Source organism: Hemitrygon akajei, chromosome 3, assembly GCF_048418815.1.
Source record: "Hemitrygon akajei chromosome 3, sHemAka1.3, whole genome shotgun sequence".
Lineage (NCBI taxonomy): Eukaryota > Metazoa > Chordata > Chondrichthyes > Myliobatiformes > Dasyatidae > Hemitrygon > Hemitrygon akajei.
The window spans coordinates 41,375,070-41,397,698 of record NC_133126.1 but is presented as its reverse complement, the minus strand read 5'-3'; the positions used below and the strand labels follow the sequence as shown (position 1 = coordinate 41,397,698).

The following is a 22,629-nucleotide window of genomic DNA, read 5'->3' as shown; positions in this document are numbered from 1 at the left end:
TTGTTTATTTAGAATTACATGGTTAAATTTAGGGAAGACCAATAAAGACTACATTAAATTTGAATGTCTTGCAATCCCACACCTCCCCAAATGACATATCTACATATGTCATTCTGTTTCTGTTTCTTTATTGAACTATTGCAGTCAATGATGATGTCAACCATCACCAAACATCCATCACTATTTTGTTTATTATAAATTATTTGCTTCCCTCCCAACTATTTTTCAACCTGATTAGGCCTCCAAGTTTGCATATTCAAGTCAAAACCTACTTGCATACAAGCTTCAAGAAGATCCAAACAAAGTGGTGGAGTAAGTAGATGGAGGTTGGGTGAAATTTGGTGCAGAGAAATGTGAATTATCACATTTGTTTTAGGAATGAAAAGGAGCAATATAAACTAGAACATTTGCAATGGGGATATAAGAATATAAATCTGGATGTATATATGCATGCTATGTTGAAAATGCTTAGTGGTTTAAGAAAATGACTGCCTTCCTGCCTTCATAACCATAGAACACAAGCAAGAAAGTGATGATGAACCATCATAGAATGCTAGTCAGGCACAAATAGTGGCTTTTGACCAGTCTGGCGGCTACACCCCAGGAAGGATGCTGAAGGGTACAGAAGGGATTTACTAAAATAATTCCGGGGATGAGGGAATCTCATTTGGATGGATAGAGTGGAAATCAGAGTCTTAAGCATGAAATCACTTGACCTCATATCCATGCCACTGAAGAGGCCTATCTGCAATAATCCTACTTTCCATTAATTGCCCTCTATCAATTCTTTTCCTGTCCAAATGCTTTTCATATGCTGTGATTGTGCCTGTCCCTGTCACTTCCCCTTGCAGCTTGTTTCAAATACTCCCTCTATTTCTGAAATTTATAAAAAACAAAATGCATGAGTTTTAAAATGTGGCTTTTGGTTATTCAAGGGAGAAGAGTGTGTGAATATGAGAGAAAAAAGGTTTTTAGTGTTTATTAAATTTCTCTGTCACAGAATTTCAGACAATTCCTGAGCAGTAAGTAGCTTGCTCTGCAGAAGGGAAGGCAAGCGGTTAACAAGTAAGAGCAGATAAAAAGCCTGCCTGCCTGTATCTTGTCAGAACACATTCATAGGAGAATAGTCTAAATAAGTAGAAAACAAAAATTTGATTCTTGAATTCATCTGGCAATGAATTTGATACATTGTATGTTACTAGATTGTGTAGAGTGGAGTTATGTGTATATACTCTGAAAGAAAATTCATCAGAAATGTGGCAGGCCACTGCAGTAAAAGTTTATAAATACAATTCTGACTGGTTCAGCATGCAGAGCTGCCAGCTGTCAAGTAAGTACCTTGACTAAAGATATACCGGTAATAAGTTTTATTGGTAAGAGGATTTGTTCAGTATTAAAAGAAGCTCTTCAGTGTCGTTAAAAGGATGCTTCCTTTCAGGAGGACACTAGGCCTTAATAGCTGGGAAAGATCAGAAAAGGACCACTTAAGTTTGTGTGACTTTAAGTGAACCACACAGTTTGGAGCTATTTAAGTAACAAGAGCTATAAATGCACCAGGGAATCTTGTGCTCCAAACTACGAATGCATTGAGTTTTTATTTGTTTATTGACAAAGATAACAACAGATGATCAAATATATTCTTGGTAGTTACAGTGCATCATTAACTTAAATATTTTGGATGTGGACAAATGGTCCCTAAGGGTTATACATTTGCAAAAGGAGCACATCTTAACTGATTGGATCACCTCTAAAGTTTCAAATACTTTTGTGGATGTAAAGTAGTTCACATTGATATTTAAAAACTGATGAAAATAAAACAAAAAAAATCTGGATAGACAGGTGCACAGTAAAGGGAGAGGAAAGACCATTGGTTTAAACTGCATTTACTTCATTGCAAGAGGCTTAACAGGTAAAGATGATGAACACGGCTTGGATTGACTCTGGAACCTGGGATATCACAGCCATAACAGAAACATGGCTGAGGGAAGGGCAGGTCTAGCAGCTCAATGTTTTGGGGTAGATACCACAGACTTGACAGAGGTGAAGGTAAGAGAAGGGGGTAGTTGCCTTGATGAAAGAGAATATAACAATGGTCATTAGGATATTTTGGGGGGAAATCAACCAAAGAAGTGTCATATGGGTAAAAATAAGAAACAAGGGATGGTCACTCTGTGATTGTATTCTAGGCCTCCCTCAATAGTAGGAATTAGAGAACTAAATAAGTACAGATTGCAGGTAGTTGTAAACATAGTGACACAGTAATAGTTGGAGATTTTAAATTCCCTAATATTGACTACGATAGCCATAGCATTAAAGTCCTGGATGGAGTGTAATTTGTGAAATGTGACCAACAGGGCTTCATTTATCAATATACAGAAGGATCTATAAAAGAGGGCGTAACAGTGGACCTCCTGGAAAATAAGGTAGGGCAAGTGGCAGAAGTGTGTGTCAATAAGCGCTTTGGGTCCAGTGACCCTATTCTATTAGTTTTAAAATTGGAGATTAATATCTTGAACTGGGTATAGCAAATTATGGAGCATTAGCGGGATCTTGCAGTGGTTGATTGGACAAGATCATTAATAAAGAAGGGAGCATCTGCCTTTAAAAGTATAATTTAGGATTTTAGGGCCTGCATGTTCCTGTTAGGATAAAGGCTGTCAGGTTTTGAAAACTCTTGTTGACAAGTAATATTGAGAGTCTGGTTAAGAAAAAGAGGGAGGCATAAACTACACATAATCAACTGAGAACTAGTGAATCTTGATTACAAGTGTAGGACTGCCTTAAGAAAGAGATTTAGGGGCAAAAAGAGGATACAAGAAGGATTTGGCAGGCAAAGTGAGGCAAAATTCTATGAGCATATTAAGTGTAAAGGAGTAAAATAATGGAGGCTACGGAAATGGGGGAAATGATTGTTGATATCTTGGACCATGTAGCTTGAGCGCATGGCCTTGATGAATGCTGCTTTCTGGTATAGGAGTTCTTAAAATACTTTAAAATGGATAGATCCTCAAGGGCTAACTTGATGGCATTTTCAGACATCATGGGAAAGAGCTAATGAGGAAATGGCAGAGGCCTTTGCAGAGATTTTTGCTGCATCTCTAGCCATAGGTGACATTCTGTAGGGTTTGAGAGTAGTTAATGTGGTTCAACTGCTTTAAAAAAGGCAGCCAAAAAAAAGGCCTTTGAATCTGACATCAATGGTGGGTAAATTGTTGGATTAATTGTCAGGGACAGGATCAAAGACAGCTTTTATTCTTGCTGTTATCAAACAGTTGAACAGACATCTTGTATCATAAGATGGACCCTTGACCTCGGTATACTTCTATGATCTTGCACTTTATTGTTTAACTGCATTGCACAGCACTTTACACTATTCTGCGTTCTGTTATTATTTTACTTTGTTCTACCTCAATGTACCATGAAATGATTTGATCTGTATGAACAGCATGCAAGACATGCTTTTCACTGTATCTGGATACATGTGACAATAATGAACCAATTTCATTTAGAGAATCAGTTTGATTTAGGACAGTCAGCATGGCTTTGTGTGTGGGAAGACTTGTCTGCCAAATCTCATGGAGTTCTTTGAAGAGGTAACCAAGAAAGTAGATGAGGGTAGGGCAATGGATGTTGTCTATATTGTCTTTAGCAAGACATTTGGCAGCCTTTAGAAGAGAAGTCAGCATCCTGACACAGTGGTGCCAAGGAAAAAACCTCTCCCTCAATGTTGAAAAAACTAAGGAATTGATCATGGATTACAGGAGAAACTGAAACAGGCTAGCCCCTATTGACACCAATGGGACTGTAGTTAAGAGGGTGCATAATTTCAAGTTCCTCGGTCTACACATCACCAAGGATCTCACCTGGACTGTACATACTGGCTGTGTGGTGAAAAAAGCACAACAGCGCCTCTTCCACCTCAGACGGTTGAAGAAGTTCAGTATGAGTCCCTAATTCCTCGGGGCTTTCCACAGGGGTACCATCAAGTCATCCTGACTGGCTGTGCTAGCACCTGGTATGGAAATTGTACTACCCTCAATCACAGGGTGGTCTGAACAGCCCAGCACATCTGTGGATGTGAACTTTCCTCTATTCAGGACATTTACAACAGCAGGTGCCCGGAGGATCATCAGGAACTCCAGCCACCCCAAACAAACTATATCAACTGCTTCCGTCTGGCAAATGGTACCACAGCATTAAGGGCAGAACCAACAGACTACGGGACAGCTTCTTTCACCAGGCCATCAGACTTATCAATATACGTTACACACACACAAAATGCTGGTGGAACGCAGCAGGCCAGGCAGCATCTATAGGAAGAAGCACTGTCGATGTTTCAGGCCGAGACCCTTCATTAGGACTGACTGAAAGGAAGGATAGTAAGAGATTTGAAAGTAGGAGGGGGAGGGGGAAATGCGAAAAGATTGGAGAAGAGCGGAGAGGGTGGAGTGAAGCTGAGAGCTGGAAAGGTGATTGGCAAAAGGGATACAGAGCTGAAGAAGGGAAAGGATCATGGGACGGAAGGCCTAGGGAGAAAGAAAGGGGGAGGGGAGCACCAGAAGGAGATGGAGAACAGGCAGAAAGAGAGAAAAAAGGGGGGGAACTAAATATATCAGGGATGGGGTAAGAAGGGGGGGGGCATTAACATAAGTTAGAGAAGTCAATGTTCATGCCATCAGGTTGGAGGCTACCCAGACGGTATATAAGGTGGTGTTCCTCCAACCTGAGTGTGGCTTATACATTGATCTGATTGTACGTACACATAAACAGAACAATTATGTATACAGTCTTAGTGCTTGGGCAATATCCTCCCACATTCCCCCTCTTTAATGCTTGTACATTGCAAAGGAGATGCAACATGGAGCTCCCAAAACATGGAAAATTGTAAAGCATGTAAAATTACAAATTCAAAAACTGAATGTCAGCATTTCAAAAGTATTCATCCCCTTTTGCTCAGTACTTAGTTGAAACACCTCGCACAGCTATTACTACAGGCTTTTTAGATAAGTCTCAATGTGATGGAGCAAGATTTTCCCATTTTTCCTTGCAAATTTAGTCAAGTTTATTGTCATTAAACTATATACAGGTATACTGCCAAACAAGACCATGTTTCTCCAGATCACGGTGTAAAGCATATAACACACAGTAACTTAGGAAAGTAAGAATTAAATCTGCAAATAAATTACATGTGCCAGATTAGTGAGAAAGCGATGGTGGGTGGCAATTTTGAGGTCTTGCCAGAGATGTTCAATCGGGTTAAGTTCGGGACTCTCATTGGTCCATTGAAGGGAATCCATTTTTTTTCATTTGAAGCCACTCTATGGTTTCTCTAGCAGCAGGCTTTGGGTCATTGTCCTGCTGAAAAACAAGCTTCCTCCCAAGTTTAAGTATTCTGGTAGAGGACAGCAGGTTTTTAATCCAGGACACCTCTGTATTTAGCAGCTTTTATCTTCCCAGTCATCCAAACCTGATCTCAAGTCCCTGCTACTAAAAAGCATCCCCATAGGATGATTCTACCTCCACCATACTCTACAGTAGAGCTGGTGCACAGTCTTAGATTTACACCACACATACCACTAGAGTGTTGAAGCTAAAAAGTTCCACTTTAGCCACATCCGACCACAAGACCTTCCACATCTTTACAGTTTCTTCTAAGTGGCACTTCACAAAGTCTTTATTTGCTTTTTTAAGCCAGGGCTTCATCCTTGCTACTCCTCCTTAAATGCCCTTTTTGTGCAAGGCCTTAGAGATTGTGGAGCCATGAACTTCAATGCCAGTTTCAGACACTGACTTCTGCAGCTCACTCAGAGTGACTGTTAGCGTCACAGTCGCCTCTCTTACAAGTGCCATTCTTTTCCAGCAACTAAGTTTAGAGTGTTGGCCTGACCTTGGCAGTGTGGCTGTTGTTTCATATTTTTCCACTTTTTCATGAAGGACCACAGAGTTCCGGGGTATGTTCAGTATCTTTGAGATAGCCTTGTACACTTAACCAAATTTGTGCTTCTCTATTATCATTTTCCTGACTTGCTTTGAATGCCCTTTTGTCTTCATTTTGGTTTGGTCTGCTAAAAATCTACTATACTGTTGGACCTTATGGAGAAAGTATTCTCATTCTTACAAATTCATTGAAAACAAACAATCCTCCAATTTTCTACATCAAAAAATTGAGTGAGCTGGTAAAGTAATATACAGTATTGCACCTGAGGAAAGTCAGCGTATGGATGAATATTTTTTCAGTCTCGTAATTTGGGGTTTTTTGATTTTCAGTAAATTGCTGACAGGTTTTGGAATTTTTCTTTTGATTTGACATGATGCATAATATTGTAGATTAGCTCAAAAACACCTTGGATATATTTCAAAATTTAGAAAAATGTGACAGTAAAATGTGAAAATAGTTGTTTAAAATATATACAAAGTTAAATTAAATAAGTAGTGCAAAAAGAGGGAAAAGAGAGGTAGCATTCGTGAGTTTAACATCCATTCAGAAATCTGATGGCAGAGGGGAAAAAACTGTTCCTGAATCATTGAGTGTGTGTCTTCATGCTCCTGTACCACCTCTGTGATGCTAGCAATGAGAAGATGGCATGTCCTAGGTGATGGGAGCCCTTAATGACGGATGCTTCCTTTTTGAGGTATTGCTCTTTGAAGATTTCCTGGATGCTGGGGAAGCTAGTGCCCAGGATGGAGCTGACTGAGTTAACAATTTTCTGCAGCTTATTTTGATCCTTTGTGGTGCCCCTCCCCCCCCCCCCCCCCCCCACACACACACACACAATACCTGCTGGTGATGTAGCCAGTAGAATGCTCTCCACGGTACATTTGCAGAAATTTGTGAGTTTCTTGGGTGACGTACCAAACCTTCTCAAGCTTCTTATGAAATATACCCGGTAGCTTCTTTGTAGCTGCATCGATATGTTGAACACAGCATAGATCCTCAGAGATGTTGACTCCCAGGAACTTGAAATTGCTCACTCTTTCCACTTCCCTCAATGAGAACTGCTGTACGTTCACTCATCTTGCCCTTTCTGAATCCCACATTTAATTAACACACGCAAAATGCTGGTGGAACGCCACAGGCCAGGCAGCATCTATAGGAAGAAGTACAGTGGACGTTTTGGGCAACTCGGCCTGTAATGTCGACTGTACTTCTTCCTATAGATGCTGCCTGGCCTGCTGCGTTCCACCAGCATTTTGTGTGTGTTGCTTGAATTTCAAGCATCTGCAGATTTCCTCGTGCCCACATTTAATTCTTTGGTCTTACTGAAGTTGAGTATAAGATTGTTGCTGAGACATCACTCAACCAGCTGATCTATCTCCCTCCTGTAGGCCTTCTCATCACCAACTGAAATTCTGCCAACTACAGTTGTATCATCAGCAAATTCATAGATGGCATTTGAGCTGTGCCTAGCTACACAGTCATGGGTCTAGAGGGAGTAGAACCGTGGGCTAAGCACACATCCTTGAGGTGTGCTAGTATTGATTACCAGTGAGGTGAAGATATTATTTTCAATCTGCACAGACTGGTCTATGGGTCAAGAATCCCATTGCAGAGAGAGGTACCTTTTGGAGCTTTTTGGTCAGAATTGTAGGAATGATTATGTTAAACACTGAGCTGTAGTCAGTAAACTACAGCTTGATATAAGTATTAGTATTATCCAGAGACTGTGTGAAGAACCAATGAGAATGCATCTGCTGTAGACCTATTCCGGTGATAGGCAAAGTGCAGTGGGTCTAGATCCTTGGGCAGGAAGCAGGATTCTAGTCATAACCAACTTCATCACCATGGATGTGAGTGCTACTGGACGATAAGTCACCCTGCCCACCCTTGTATTAGTTATATAATATTAGCAAATAACCAGTCCACTGAAATGTTCTTTTGAAGATAATAAATTCATAGAATTGTATAGGTCCAAACTTCTAGTCAACCAAGGACTTAGGTTCCAAAATAACCTTTCTTTATATGTACATTTCTATTTCAGAAGTGCAGTAAGCAGAGGCCAGCAACTGTCTGGCTGCTAAGACAAGTAAGAACCTGGTCAACCCAGCCAGAATAAAGTAAATCAGAAGTAAAATGTGCTTGTTTTGACAAAATGAAACATACAAGCTGAAATTTGCAAGTCATTCATCCAGTGCCATTTCTGCCAGATGGAAAAGCGCAGGTGTTTGTGAGTTTACATTCATTGCAAAAGTGTTCCATACTATCGTAGCAAACAAAACCACCGTCAACAGATAAACCACATAAAACCCTTTGTTGTGGCAAAGATTCCTAAGTTGAATGGTCACTATGTAGTAATACCCATTGTAATTGCTATGAATATGTCAGGCAAGACAATACAGATTTAGATGTATAAGGGAAGACTTAATTGATCTTCAGCTAGGTAGGCTTTGAAATAACTGTAGGATGGGGAAAAAGGAGCTATGTGGTGTTCTTAAACAAGTATGTGGTGACTATATATCTGTACCTTGGCCAAAAGAACTAATTTCTGTGTAATCTTAGAACTGTGCATGTAACTATGCTTAGTTTATAATAATCATTAAGTTGTATTTTGTAAGTCAGTCTAGAATTCTGTATCTCAGGGGCTCCCTTGCACATGCTTTAATCATCCATTGAACAAAGGAACCTCAATTAATTACTGCACTGACAAAATGCTCATTAGAACCTTCCATGAAAAGTTTTCTCTTTGGCGTCCTGGGTAACTTTTAATGGTTATCACAGCTCTTCCCAAAATGCTGTTTCACTCTTTTGCTGGGCTTATTCTGTCTTGGCATACATACTCACAAGCACAGCTATTTTTGGATGTGGGACATAGCATGGCTCTAATTTTTATTTTCAGTTAGAAAACATTTTGGTTAGCAATTTTTTTCCATCCCTTAAAGAGTGGATGCTTACAATTTTAATCATAGTGCACAAGAACACATAGATTCTATTGTTGCATAGAGAAGATTTTAGCAGCCGACCTTGTTGATTATCTACATTTAAATAATGCATGTACTACAGTACGTGCGCTTGCAACACTGTGTGTCAGACAGAGTGGTCAGCAGCACTGGGGCTCCATAGGGGACTGTCCTGTCTCCCTTTCTCTTCACCATCTACTCCTCAGACTTCAACTACTGCACAGAGTCTTGCCATCTTCAGAAGCTTTCTGATAACTCTGCCATAGTTGGATGCATCAGCAAGGGGGATGAGGCTGAGTACAGGGCTACAGTGGGAAACTTTGTCACATGGTGTGAGCAGAATCATCTGCAGCTTAATGTGAAAAAGACTAAGGAGCTGGTGGTGGACCTGAGGAGGGCTAAGGCACCGGTGACCCCTGTTTCCATCCAAGGGGTCAGTGTGGACATGGTGGAGGATTACAAATACCTGGGGATACGAATTGACAATAAACTGGACTGGTCAAAGAACACTGATGCTATCTACAAGAAGGGTCAGAGCCATCTCTATTTCCTGAGGAGACTGAGGTCCTTTAACATCTGCCGGACGATGCTGAGGATGTTCTACGAGGCTGTGGTGGCTAGTGCTATCATGTTTGCTGTTGTGTGCTGAGGCAGCAGGCTGAGGGTAACAGACACCAACAGAATCAACAAACTCATTCATAAGGCCAGTGATGTCGTGGGGGTGGAACTGGACTCTCTGACGGTGGTGTCTGAAAAGAGGATGCTGTCCAAGTTGCATGCCATCTTGGACAATGTCTCCCATCCACTCCATAATGTACTGGTTAGATACAGGAGTACATTCAGCCAGAGACTCATTCCACCGAGATGCAACACTGAGCGTCATAGGAAGTCATTCCTGCCTGTGGCCATCATACTTTACAACTCCTCCCTCGGAATGTCAGACACCCTGAGCCAATAGGCTGGACCTGGACTAATTTCCACTTGGCATTATTAACTTATTATTATTTAATTATTTATGGTTTTATATTGCTATATTTCTACACTATTCTTGGTTGGTGCAATTGTAACGAAACCCAATTTCTCTTGGGATCAATGAAGTATGTCTGTCTGTCTGAAATGTGTACATACTAGAAAAGTTGCTGTTAATTTCATTGTAATAGTAGCTTTGTTCTAATTAGAACCATAAATAAATTATGATAATTTTGTAAAAGCAAATTTCTAGCATGCCGGTACCAAGTACTATTTTTGGGTCTGCATGTTGTTCCCTTATTCAAGAAAGGGAGTAGGGATAGCCCAGGAAATTATAGACCAGTGAGTCTTACTTAAGCCTCTGCCAGTGATGCCTACACTGAGGAAGTTTAAAACTTCTCCTTTCAGTTAGTCCTGATGAAGGGTCTCAGCCCAAAACGTCAACAGTGCTTCTTCCACCAGCATTTTGTGTGTATTACTTCATTGGTTGGTAAGTTGATGGAGAAGATCCTGAGAGGCAGGATGTATGAACATTTGGAAAGGTATAATATGATTAGGAATCGTCAGCATGGCTTTGTCAAGGGCAGGTCCTGCCTTACTAACCTGATTGAATTCTTTGAGGATGTGACTAAACACATTGATGATGGTAGAGCAGTAGATGCAGTGTATATGGATTTTAGCAAAGTATTTGATAAGGTACCCCATGTAAGGCTGATTGAGAAAGTAAGATGGGATGGGATCCAAGGGGACGTTGCTTTTGTGGATCCAGAACTAGTTTGCCCACAGAAGGCAAAGAGTGGGGGTCATATTCTGCATGGAGGTCAATGACCAGTGGTGTGCCTGAGGGATCTCTGTTCTGGAACCCCTACTCTTTGTGATTTTTATAAATGACCTGGATGAGGAATTTGTTGATGACACAAAGGTTGGGGGTGTTGTGGATAGTGTGGAAGGCTGTCAGGTTACAACAGGACATTGATAGGATGCAAAACTGGGCTGAGAAGTGGCAGATGGAATTCAACCCAGATAAGTGTGAAGTGGTTCATTTTGGTAGGTCAAACATGATGGCAGAATATAGCATTGATGGCGAGTCTCTTGGCAGTGTGGAGGATCAGAGGAATCTTGGGGTCCGAGTCCATAGGACACTGAAAGCTTCTACGAGGTTGACTCTGTGGTTAAGAAGGCAAACGGTGCATTGGCTTTCATCAATCGTGGGATTGAGTTTAGGAGCCAAGAGGTAATGTTGCAGCTATATAGGACCCCGGTCAGACCCCACTTGGAGTACTGTGCTCAGTTCTGGTCGCCTCACTACAGGAAGGATGAGGAAACCTTAGAAAGTGTGCAGAGGAGATTTACAAGGATGTTGCCTGGATTGGGGAGCAGGCCTTATGAGAATAGGTTGAGTGAACCCGGCTTTTTCTCCTTGGAGCGACAGAGGATGAGAGGTGACCTGATAGAGGTGTACAAGATAATGAAAGGCATTGATCGTGTGGATAGTCAGAGGCTTTTTCCCCAGGGCTGAAAGAGCATAGTTTTAAGGTGCTTGGAAGTAGGTACAGAGGAAATGTCAGGGGTAAGTTTTTTTACGCAGAGAGTGGTGAGTGCATGGAATGGGCTGCCAGTGGTGGAGGCGGAAACGATAGGGTCTTTTAAGAGACTTTTGGATAGGTACATGGAGCTTAGAAAAATAGAGGACTATGGGTAAGCCTAGGTAGTTCTAAGGTAAGGCCATGTTCAGCATAGCTTTGTGGACCAAAGGGCCTGTATTGTGCTGTAGGTTTTCTATGTTTCTATTTCTTTCATTCCTAAGATGTAACGCACCAGAGTAAGCAATGGTTCAATTATTTGACAATGCAGTAAACAATTTTTTTTAAAGATTTCTCTTCATATGGATGGATGCCAAAATCTGGAATTGTGACTTAGAAAATTTTTGAACCTCAGTTGTCCTATTTTGACAATAACAGTTTTCTGTTAGATATTTTAAAAATGGAATATTTTAGTACATGACTATAATTTGCTGAGTAATTATGGTGATTTCTGTATTTAATAGCAGTGAATCAAATTTCAAATGCGTAGAGCATGTTTAAGACTCCTATTTACATAAACATCTCAACATTTACACCTTCAGCATTTTATGTACTTGAAGAAGATCACCTCTCTTTCTTCTACACAAGAGTACAGACCCCATCAGTTTAAAAAGTCTTGACAGGTCAATCCTCGTATGCCGTTTGGACCGTCTCCAATATTAATATATCCTATGAAACTGCACAGTACAATGGATGTGGACTGTACAACTGTAATATTTTCTTATCCCCAAACCCTTCAGAACCAAATGTTTAAAAAACAACAAAATTGTTTAAAACAAAGGGGTCTAAAATGAAAACTGGTCAAATATGTCTGCAACCGCACAGTAGATCACTGATATAAAATCAGAATACTCAGTATGTCAGGTCGCATCTGTGAAGAAAGAAAAATAAACGGAGTTTAATATTGCTCGCCTTTCATCCTGTTTGGAGGTGTGGGGAATTAGTGCGATGTTCGGAGCGGATGAGGAAGGCGCGGCCCGGCCCGGCCAGGCCAGCCCGGTGGAAGGGAGGCGCTGCCCAGGGCCCGGAGGAGGCGCGTGCCTGCATTACCTCACCCTCCGCAGTGACACGTGACGCCGCGGGCGCGTCTCAGTGGCTGGCCGGCTGCCGCAGTGCCTCCGTCTCTGCTCTATCCGAGGGCTGTTCGGTACGGTGCGGCCAGCACTTCAGACTTTCGCCATGTCTGAAGGCAGCGGAGGTGGCGGCGGCGGCGGCGGCGGGGAGGATGGCAGTACCGGCCTCGAGGTGACGGTGCAGAATGTGGCGGACGTGTCGCTCCTGCAGAAGCACGTCCGAAAGCTGGTGCCGCTGCTGCTGGAAGATGGCGGCGACGCGCCGGCAGCCCTGGAAACGGCCTTTGAGGAGAAGAGCGCGGTGGAGCAGATGAAAAAATTCCTCTCCGATCCCCAGATGCACACAGTGTTGGTCGAGCGAACGACCCTGAAAGGTTTGTGCGCTCCTGTCGTCTACTCGGGGGTAACGTGAACCAGAAGCGCTGTATGCCCGACCTGCTGGCCGGCAGCACCCGGCAGAGAGCTGGGTGAGGGCGGCGGCCCGGGCAGAAGTTGGCACGCAGAATGTAGATCAGTCTTCTCACAAAAGTTATGCGAAGGTTCCGATGGGAAATTAATCTTAACATCAATTTTCCAAGCTAATGGGCAGTTTGGGTTGGAGTCGGTTGCTGCTGACAGCTCTTGAGCTTTGCACTATTTCCTTTGGGAAACGTCCGCCTTTTGCTAATTTCCTACAGTTTAAATTACTCTTTATTTCTTATTTGTGCAATGCGTATGATTTCCCTTCATCACTTCAACATAATTTAAAATCTGATTATATGACTGGTAGCTTACATTTCTGAATACATCTAATATTTTAATTTTCCTAGATTCCCACAAGGATGCTTCCCTTTGTGGGCGACGCCCTATTGTGGAGAAGAAATGTAATTTGTCTCCTATTGGCATTTCATCGTCAGCTGACTCAGTTATATGTACAAAGCAGTTTCATGTTCTGTAAAATCGATCAGTGTACACCTATTTCGCATTTTTCTAATAAGGCTTATCAGTGTTTCTTTTATATTGATTACAAATTGCCAGATTTTTACAGAGGAAGCAGAAAAGTTTTTTAATCCTTTTACAGATAAATATTAAAGATTAGCTTTACTTGTCACAATTACATCTAAACATATAGTGAAATGCATTGTCTGTATCAACGACCAACACAGTCCCTCAAGTGTCACCATACTCACAGTTTTACTGATCCCAACCCATAAGTCTTTAGAACGTGGATGGAAACCAAAGCACCGGGAGGAAACCCAAATCGAGACCTTAAAGACAATGGCGGAAATTGATCCCCCGTCACGATCGCTGGCACTGTAAACCATCACGCTAACAGCTAAACTACCATGCCGCATCAGAGTGAGATTAACTGCTTGCCTTAATGAGAGAAGTGACTTTACCGTGATAGGTCCGGGAGGGGCTGGGGAGGTTGGAGTGGGAGGGTAGTAGCGGGGAGTTGAGAATGTGAAAAGAATAAAATGGGATCAGTGAAAGAAAAACATTTATGGCATTGATCAAAATGCCTGTCCCTTTGGATAACTGACACTAAAGAACAACTGCACATCTTTTGTCTTCAATAGAATATTTCTTACATATAAAACGGCACGATTAAAGTGTAAAGAATTTGAGTTACTGAATGTTTTGCATATATCTTGTTAGGTACTAGAAACACTACATAGGGTTATCACCCCTCACTCCTCAACCAACACAGAGCAATATTCTTTCATTTTAATATTTTTCTTACATTCAATCTCATCTGACCCTATAATTGGCTTTTAAGATGCCCTCTTCTCAGTATTACAGTTGGGAAGAAGGTACAAAAACCTGGAGACACACACTCAGCATTTCAGAAACAGCTTCTTCCCCTCTGCCATCTGATTTCTAAACGGACATTGAATCCATGAGCACTACCTCACTCTTTATTTTGCTTTTTTTTTCACTACTTATTTTAACTAATTGACATATGCTTACTGTAATTCAGTTTCTTACCCCTCCGTTATCATGGATTTCATTGTACAGCTGCCGTAAAGTTAAATTTTGCGACATATGCTGGTGATAATAAAGATGATTCTGATTCTTAATATCTAATCCATTAACAGTATGTGATTTTGTGATTAAATTATTGGGTAACTTTTTCATCCAAATTAGTTTTAAAAATCCCTTACGATAAAAATCCAAGCTTAGGGATGTCATGTACTGTATGTGTCATCTGCAGTTTCACAATTTGCAAGGTAGTCATGTTTTCTTGTCAGTTACTTATATATTCACTCAGAATCCTCGAACGTCAATTCTTTTTTTTTACTTTTTTAATTGTGTTTTCAAATAGTTACAGAATAAAAGTGTGTGAAAAAGAAAATATGTGTTACCCATCCCCCCTCCCCTTAACCCCTCCCCCCTAACATCCCTATTGAAAGAAAAAAGAAAGAAAGAAAAAAAAAGGAATGCCTGGATATTAGAAGATCCCCACATGCTCCACGGAGTTCGTAATAACTTTAGTATATATATTTATTTCTTTCCCCAAGTAACCAATTATTTCATCTTCGGAGCGCCTATATATTTAATCCTGTCTTTTGTAAATAAGGGCACCAAATTTTCAAAAATGTTTCATATTTATCTCTTAAATTCTAAGTAATTTTTTCAAGTGGAATACAGCCATAAATTTCTTTCTTCCAACAATCTATACTTAAATATGTATCCGATTTCCAAGTAACTGCAATAGCTTTTTTGGCTACTGCCAATGCAGTTTTTATAAATTCTTTCTGATATTTATTCAATTTGGATATCGGTTTTGTCCCTTCAATATCACCTAGTAAAAGTAATATTGGATTATGTGGAAGTTGTATTCCAATAATTTGTTCCAATAAAACTCTTAAATTTGTCCAAAAAGGTTGAATTTTAGAACAAGACCAAGTAGAATGTAAAAAAGTACCAATTTCTTGGTTACATCGGAAACACTGATCAGATAAATTTGGGTTCAATTTATTTATTTTTTGTGGTGTAATGTATAGTTGATGTAAAAAATTGTATTGCACTAATCTTAATCAGACGTTTATTGTATTTGTCATACTCTCAAGACATAGTCTTGACCAATTTTTTTCTTCAATTTTAATATTCAAATCACTTTCCCATTTTTGTCTTGACTTATGGACTCCTTGTTTAATTGCCTGTTTTTGAATCAAATTATACATACAAGAGATAAATTTTTTAGTCTTTTTGAATTAAAGTTTCTATTTCATTGGGTTTCGGTAATAACATTGTTTGACCTAACTTTTCTCTTAAATAAGCCCTTAGTTGAAAGTAGCAAAAAAGAGTGTTGTTTGATACTTTATATTTATTCTTTAATTGATCGAATGACATTAATATACCTCCTTCAAAACAATCTCCTATATATCTAATCCCTTTTTGAAACCAATTATATAAAAGTTGATTATCCATTGTAAAAGGAATAAGTCTATTTTGAATTAAAGGTCTCTTTGCTAATAAGGATTTCTTTGTCTCATCGTCAACATTTATCTTATTCCATAAATCAATCAAATGTTTTAATATAGGACAGGGGTGTCAAACTCATTTTAGGTCACGGGCCGGATTGAGCAAAATGCAGCTTCATGCGGGCCAGATCAGTCGGACGCGTGCGAACGCAGCTTTCGTTGCCTCCGTTTTTTCAGCCTGCTATAATGTGTCTCAGTCTCTGCTATAACTACAAAGTGTTTCACTTTACAAATTCTGTTTCTTATGAAGAAGACTGTTGAGCAAGACTGCCAAATAAACACTAAAAACCCTGAAAACCTGGTACCTGAATAAACTCAGCATTAGCCATATCATACGCCATAGGCGCTTCGATTACTGGGGCCAACTTTAATAGTAATTAGATATTATCTCGCGGGCCAAAGATAATTCCACTGCGGGCCGGATTTGGCCCGCGGGCCTTGAGTTTGACATATATGATATAGGAGATTCTTTCTTTTCCCGTATCCATTTAGATTCCCATTTATATATAAAGTCTTCTGGTGTGTTTTTTCCTATTTTATCTAGTTCTATTCTGATCCATGCCGGTTTATCTTTCTCAAAAAAAGATGCAATAAATCTAAGTTGGTTTGCTTTATAATAATTCTTAAAATTTGGAAGTTGTAACCCTCAAATTTCCATGTCAATTTTTCCAATGATATTCTTGAGAACGTCAATTCTTGAGCTGTTATTTTAGTTTCCTCTTTCCCACTCTGTAATTGAAGAGATTGGTACATTGTCATTGTAGATATTTCTCTGGCACCAAGAAACCAGCTATGGGTACTATTTTTGTCTCTCCATTCTTTGTTGGGGTCTATGCTACATGGAGTTATATACCATCTTCCAATATTTTTGATATGTCTAATAACTTGAATATTTATGATTAAAAGGTAGCTATTTCCTATATTAGATTGTTAACCTATGCATGTCATCAGTTTCTGCTTTTATCTAATAGAGGATGTTGGAGATGAAGGGGAAGAGGAGAAGGAGCATATAGCTTACAGCATTAACACCGATATTCATTATGGACTCAAGTCTAACAGGTATTGAATTTATTGATTTATTTATCTTGTTTGACAGAATTAGTTAATTTCCTTGACCTTCCAAGTAGTAAGTTAATGTATTAAAGTGCAGGTTTCCCCTGCTATCCGAAGGTAGAGTGTTCCTATGAAACCGTTTGTAAGCTGAAATGTCATAAAGCGAAGAATCAATTGCTATTAATTTTTATGGGAAAATTTTTTTGAGCATTCCCAGACCCAAAAAATAACCTACCAAATCAAACCAAATAACATATAAAACCTAAAATAACACTAACATATAGTAAAAGCAGGAATGATATGATATACAGCCTATATAAAGTAGAAATATTGTATTACGGTGTAGTTTCACTTATCAGATTGAGAAGACAGCGAGCCAAAATCGATTTGGAGGGGAAAAAACCGGCACGTACACACCTACGTACATTCACATATACGTACGTACATGCGTACGCACATACACACATGCGCACACAACTGCCCGCACAAGGCTTCACCGTCATGGTAGTCTTTCTCGGGGTAAACACACGTATAAAGCGGCCATCTTTTTTCGTAAAAGTGAAAATCCTCTTTGGTTAGCGAAAACAGGTGCTAATGTAGGTCTTTCGTAACAGCGAGCTGTCATAAAGCGAATGTTCGAAAAACGGGAGCCACCTGTAATCTAATAATTCAGTCGTGTCAAATTTACTAAATTCTAACATTTGACTGAAGACAGTTTACTGATCTGAATTGTAAAGCTTGGTGGTATCTCCAGTGCTTTTATAAAGAAAAACTATTTCAGTACATAGTGCTTTGAGATCAATACATACTGATTCTTGCAATGTAATTTCATTTGTTTTGAGAAAACAACCAAGTGTTTATTTCTGTTAACCATGGATATGGGGTGTTTCTGTGTAATCTAGGTATTTAAAATTCATTTCCCAAATGTTTTTCTTTCTAGTTTGGCTTTCATTAAACGCACTCCAGTTATAGATGCAGATAAGCCAATTTCATCTCAACTGCGTGTTATAACACTAAGTGAAGATTCTCCATATGAAACATTACATTCAATTATCAGCAATGCAGTGGCTCCATTTTTCAAATCATATATTAGAGAATCTGGTAAAGCTGACAGGTAAAGTGCTATTTCATTTATACTTTTGTGAAGATTAACAAATGTACCTATAAATTGTTTTTTAAATTTCAGTGATTTGATAACTTGCTGGTTAATTTTCAGCGTAGAGCAACTGCCACTTGTAAAGGCTTTGCATATTGGCTGAGGACCAGTTGTGTTAGGAAAACATAAAGTATGTTTTTGGAATACAAAGTGTTGGTGCTGGAAGTCAGGAGGAAAATAAATGTTGAATGCATTCAGCAGTTCAAGCAGCTTCAGTGAGGAGGGAAAAAAGATAGCTGACATTTCATCAGAACTAGGAGAGTGAGGAAACGAGCTTACAAGTTTCAGGGAAATTGAAGAGGATGGGGAATGTACAGGAAGAGTGCAAATCATTGTTGACAAGCTAGAATTTACTTTAAAAACTGCAATTGAACTTTTGAGAAGAGGTTTGACCACACCCGAAAAGAGGAGAAAGAACTTTAACTGATGTGATGCTGGATTTGGTGCTAGATCCCCTGTTGTTTGTCATATATTAATGATTTGGGTAAGCATAGAGTTGGTATGACTAATAGATTTACAGATGACATCAAAATTGGCTGTTTATTAGAGAGTGAAAAAGATTATCTAAGGTTACAACAAGATTGATTGACTGGGAAAGTGAGCAAATCAATGGCAGACAAAATTTAACATGGACAAGTGACGCATTTTGAGATGTTAAATTAGGGTAGGACATGTTTAGTCACTCAGAAGTGTATGGCAGAGCCCTAAAGAGTGTAGTTGAATAGAGATATAGAGGTGCAATTATCTAGCTCCCTGAAAATGACAACACAAGTATATAGGGTGGTAAAGGTGCATATGGAATGCTTGCTTTCGTCGGTTCAGTTGTTGAGTGTAAAAATTGGGAAATGGTGTTGCCGCTAATATACTTAGTTCAGGCTGCAGGTGGAGTGCTGCATGCAGTTCTGATCATCCCTTCGTAAGAAGGATGTAAAGAGTTTCATCTGGAATAGAGAATATTAACTATACAAAGAAGTTGAACAAACTTCAGTAGTTTTCTCTGGAGTGTTGAAAGCTGAGGGGAGACCTGATGGTTTTAAAATGAAGAGGGGCATAGGTAAGGTAGATTAGAGTATTTTCCCCAGGGCAGAAATGTCAAATTCTAAAGGGCATAGCTTTAAGATGAGTGGGGAAAATTTGAAGGAGGTGTATAGGTGTGTATTTTTCCCACACAGAGAGTGACAAATGCGTAAAGCCTGCCACTGGTGGGGTGGTGGAAGCAGATAGTGGTGATGTATTTTTAAGAGGATTTAAGAAAGATACAGTAATATACAGGGATATGAACTATTTGTAAGCAGATAGATTGAGTTGAATTTGGCATCACAGTTGGTGAAAACATCATGGGCCAAAGGGCCTGTACCCGTGCCGTATTCTTCTGAGATGTAGAGCTCCAATTACTATCGTTCTAAATCAGTAGTTGGTTTTTACATCATAAATCAGCGATATGAAGCCATGAATCAGCAGAGGCCAGTTAGTTATGATTTTGGTGTTCATAGCCTTGATTCTTAAGTAAAATTTTGTGGCATCCTCAGTGGATAAACAAAACAGTAAAGTCTCAAAATGAAGGCTATAGATGTATATGTAAACAATTTTAAGTGTTGCTGATTTTTTTCCCCTCTGTTTTATTAGGGATGGTGATAAAATGGCACCGTCTGTTGAGAAAAAGATTGCCGAGCTGGAAATGGGTCTCCTACATTTGCAACAGAACATTGAGATCCCAGAGATCAGTCTCCCAATCCATCCAGTCATAACTAATTTAGCCAAACAGTGCTATGAACGTGGAGAGAAACCCAAAGTCACTGACTTTGGTGACAAAGTAGAGGATCCAACCTTCCTCAACCAGTTACAGTCTGGTGTGAACCGTTGGATTAGAGAGATTCAGAAGGTAAGGGCGTTACTCATGTTCAGAGTTTTGCAAATCAAGACTACCTTTGTGTTTTATGCTATAATTCAGGAATCTTTAATTATATTTCCTTTTTCATTTGTCTCAATTTTCTTTTCTTTTCCTTTGAACCTGTTTATTATTTCTCCCACTAACAATTAGTATTTTATGTTCTTTGATAAAGCATGCAGTTAGTTATCACAGTATGTTTTAATAGAGAAAAGGTTTCAAAGGTGTATAAACAAATACTTACCTGAAATACAGATTGAGTGAATTAGATAGGTTTCAACAGGGACATTTAATTCAGAGAAATGTATACATCCTGAAATTCTTTTTCTTCACAAGCATACATGAAAACAGAGGAGTGCCCCAAAGAATGAATGACAGTTAAATGTTAGAACCCCAAAGGACCCACCTTCCCCCCCACCCACGCACAAGCAGCAGCAAGGCAACACCCCCCATCAGCAAAAAAGCATTGGCGCCCCCACCCCACCAAGCACTCAAGCGTGCAGCAAAGTAACAGTAAAGAAACAGACTGCAGTACTTGTTCACCCAGTATTTGACATACCACAGGCACGCTCCCTCTCCCTAATAAGGAGAAAAAGAGGTGTCCCCACTTCATAGTGAGAGGGGAGACATAACAAAACGACTCGCTGATTTATGCTGTTAAAAGTCTGCTGTGTCGCTTTTACCGAGCTCTGTGCCTCTGGGCACACGGCCAACAGCAAGGCTGCTGCTTCTGATCCTCCTTCTTTTCTCACAACCCATCAGTTGTCGGTGGTGGCACCAGTCTTGAATCAGCCTGCCTCCAGAGCCACAAAAATCCGGCACCCTGAAGGCACACTAGCCTTCCAAGCCACGTCCTTAGCATATCAAAAAGTGGCTGGTTGTGAGCCCCTGAGAACGGGTCCCATTCCCACAAAGAACCAAACTCAGAGTGTAACTCCAGGTCAGGGTCTTCAAAAGTACCTTGAAAAGGGAAAAAGAAAAAGATATCAAAGGTAGAAATAAAGCTGTTTCCAAAGATGCAAGCAAAAGAGTTGCTGTTTCGTGCCTTCACTCAGCTCTGCCTCTTCCTCTGCAGATATAATTTTGCTTTGACAACCACAAGACTTTTTCAGATCTTCTAGAGTTAGTCCTTGTGTAATGATTTGTTCCACCAAATTCTTACTCTGACCCATGCCATGAATCTGGCTGTCCTGGTTGGAAATTTCAAAAGATGTGTTTGGCCTTGATTCTAATTCATAATTTATTAATTCAAACAGAACTGTTGAGGATCCTGGGCTTGAATTGTGGGGGAGAAGAGAGGGTTGTTGATGGAGCAAGGAATGCAAGGCATCCAACCATTTTCAATTGGTATTCTGGTCAATGTATATAGTAAAAATGTATGTTGCATGTAAGGTTCATGTGCTAACCTACATTGTGTTTTATTCAATAGTTTAATGGCATCTGCCATAGATGATAATTTGTATCAGATGTTGGAAAAGTTGGGAGGAAGGGGTCAATCGTAGTCAGATACTTATGTGGGAAAATTTATTTCCTTCCCTTGTTTGCTGCTAATGTTTATGACATTTTTAATTAATGTGTTTTCAAAAAGTTTGCTGTTTACAGTGTAAACTTGGAGGGCGGTTTATCAAAATTCAAACTCATAATCATGACTGAGCCATTATATTCCAATGTGCGCTGTATCACGGGTAGTATTAGTTAAAAAGTAGATCGGCAGTATTTACTCAATTTCTACTTTTGTTTATAGAGTTGATCTTCAAAGGATAATTCTTTAATTAGCTATATCTTCAGGTAAAAAGAAATTAAACAGGAGACTCAGCACAACATTCTTTATTACTCATTTCTATGCACATCTGACTTTCTTTTTACCCGAAGATACAGCTAGTTAAAGATTTATCCTTTGAAAACAAATAAAGAATTCACTAACAAAAATACAAGTGCAAATAATTAATTGCAATTGAAGTTATGAAGTTCCAATTCCCTCAGAACTATAATTAAGTAGTTTGCAATATTGTTACAGTTACAGTAATGTTACAGTTTTAAGGCTGGGCAGCAGACTACACAGTTGACCCTGAGAACAGAACCTAAATGTGGCAGGTAGATGGTAGTTCTCTGCTTTTTCCCCCCATTCAAAACCAATGCATATAATACTTTGGGGCTTGTAAGCTCTTATACTCATTAAATCAGTTTACCTCTCAGTTGTCCTATTAAATAGTCAATCACATAGGCTTTTTGGCCCAATTCATTCATGCCAATCAAGGTGACTTGATCTAGTTCTGTTTGCCTGCATGTAGTGCATATCTCTCTAAATAAGGGATTCCCAATTATTTTTATGCCATGGACCAATACCATTAAGCAAGGGGTCTATGGGAGCCCCTGCTCTAGATCTTTCCTGTCCATGTATTTGTCCGTGTTTTTTTTAACATTGTAATTTTACCCATCTCAAGTACTTCTGCCATCTTGTTCCATATTCTCACCACTCTATGTGAGGAGAAAAGTTGTCCCTCAATAGTCCTTCAAATATTTCCTTCTCATCTTAAAATTATCC

At 39.7% G+C, this 22,629-nt stretch overlaps 1 protein-coding gene across 2 annotated transcripts in view; it reads left to right on the top strand.

Moving 5' to 3' along the window:
* Positions 1–12,559: 12,559 nt before the first annotated feature.
* Positions 12,560–22,629, top strand: part of dync1h1 (dynein, cytoplasmic 1, heavy chain 1) — a 104,838-nt gene continuing 94,768 nt past the window's right edge. For both annotated transcript variants that reach the window (XM_073039644.1, XM_073039643.1), the window contains exons 1-4: positions 12,560–12,894; positions 16,959–17,046; positions 17,981–18,154; positions 19,823–20,078. In XM_073039644.1, the coding sequence (XP_072895745.1) occupies positions 12,627–12,894; positions 16,959–17,046; positions 17,981–18,154; positions 19,823–20,078 (786 nt within the window). In that variant the 5' untranslated portion in view covers positions 12,560–12,626. The remainder of the gene's footprint in view (positions 12,895–16,958; positions 17,047–17,980; positions 18,155–19,822; positions 20,079–22,629) is intronic.